This window comes from Eimeria mitis, genomic scaffold (assembly GCF_000499745.2).
Source record: "Eimeria mitis Houghton genomic scaffold, Emh_scaff400, whole genome shotgun sequence".
Lineage (NCBI taxonomy): Eukaryota > Apicomplexa > Conoidasida > Eucoccidiorida > Eimeriidae > Eimeria > Eimeria mitis.
This window is the reverse complement of record NW_013572334.1, coordinates 18,265-19,468: the sequence shown is the minus strand read 5'-3', so window position 1 is coordinate 19,468 and position 1,204 is coordinate 18,265. Positions and strand designations below refer to the sequence as shown.

Below are 1,204 nucleotides of genomic sequence, written 5' to 3'. Positions count from 1 at the left end.
CTGCAGCTCTCAACAGCAAAGAAGCTGCTAGCCACCTGTCTCATCAGTCTCCCTGCTGCTGCTCGCTGCAAGCGCGAAGCAACAGCAGCAACAACAGCAGCAACAGCAGCAGCAGCAGCAGCAGCAGCAGCAACAACAACCATGCTGCACAGCAGCCAGCACAGACATGGGCCCGCTCCAGGCGGCCTAGGCGTTGGGATGTGGAAGCCCCGACGCAGCAATGAGGTGTATATACACCCCAGCTTCTTGCTGCTGCTGCTGCTGCTGCTGCCGCTGCTGCTGCTGCCGCTTGCTGCTGCTGCTGCCGAACCCGGAGAGAGAGCAGCAGCATACTAAAGAAGCAGCAGCTGCCCGCGGGGGCTGCAGCAGGAGCAGCAGCAGCGCCTGCATGCGTAGCAGCAGCGCCAAAGTGTGCTGCTGGGGTTGCTGCAGCAGGTGCAGCAGCAGCAGCAGCATCAAAAAGGGTAGGAAATACAACACGTGGATTCTGATGCTGCTGCTGCTGCTGCTGCTGCTGCGTGTGGTGCTGCTGTTCAGGCGTGGCAGCAACAAGCCTATCAGCAGCAGCTGCAGCAGCAATACGCAGCGTTGGGATTCGACTGCTCCCAGCTGTACAGCTGCTACAACGGGGCGATGCAGCAGCAGCAGCAGCAGCAGCAGCAGCAGATGCTGATGATGTCTGCAGCATATGGGCAGCAGCACTGCATAGACAGCACAAGCAGCCTGGGGGGCTGGAGCAGCAACAGTGCTGCAGCATCAACAGCAGCATCCGCGGCCTCATGCCTCTCTGGCAGCGCCTTATGATTTGCAGCAGCAGCAGCAGCAGCAGCAGCAGCGGCGGCAGCAACAGCAGCAGCAGCGGCAGAAGCAGCAGCAGCAGCGGCAGAAGCAGCAGCAGCAGCAGCAGTAGCAGATCTACTGCTGCTGCAGCTCCACCTTCATGCGGCTGCAACTCTGCTGCTGGGTGCACTCGGTCTTGCTGCAGCAGCAGCAGCAGCAGCAGCAGTCGTTGCTGTGTTTGTGCTGCTGGGTTTTATCTCTGTGGCTTTGTCTGCCTTTGTCTCTCTTTTCTTCTTTTTTTTTTATTGTAACAACAACATAATAATAATAATTGTTATTATTATTTTTATTTTTATTTTTATTATTTTTATTATTATTATAATATATAGAAAAAAACAAAAACAAACAAAAAAAATAAATGCAA

The 1,204-nt window shown here is 54.5% G+C and overlaps 1 protein-coding gene across 1 annotated transcript in view; it reads left to right on the top strand.

Moving 5' to 3' along the window:
• EMH_0011060 (uncharacterized protein) overlaps positions 1–804 on the top strand; it is a gene marked incomplete at both ends in the record, with an annotated part of 2,289 nt that extends 1,485 nt beyond the window's left edge. Inside the window, one exon of the mRNA XM_013499105.1 lies at positions 538–804. Within this exon, the coding sequence (XP_013354559.1) occupies positions 538–804 (267 nt within the window). The remainder of the gene's footprint in view (positions 1–537) is intronic.
• Between the last annotated feature and the right edge of the window lie 400 nt (positions 805–1,204).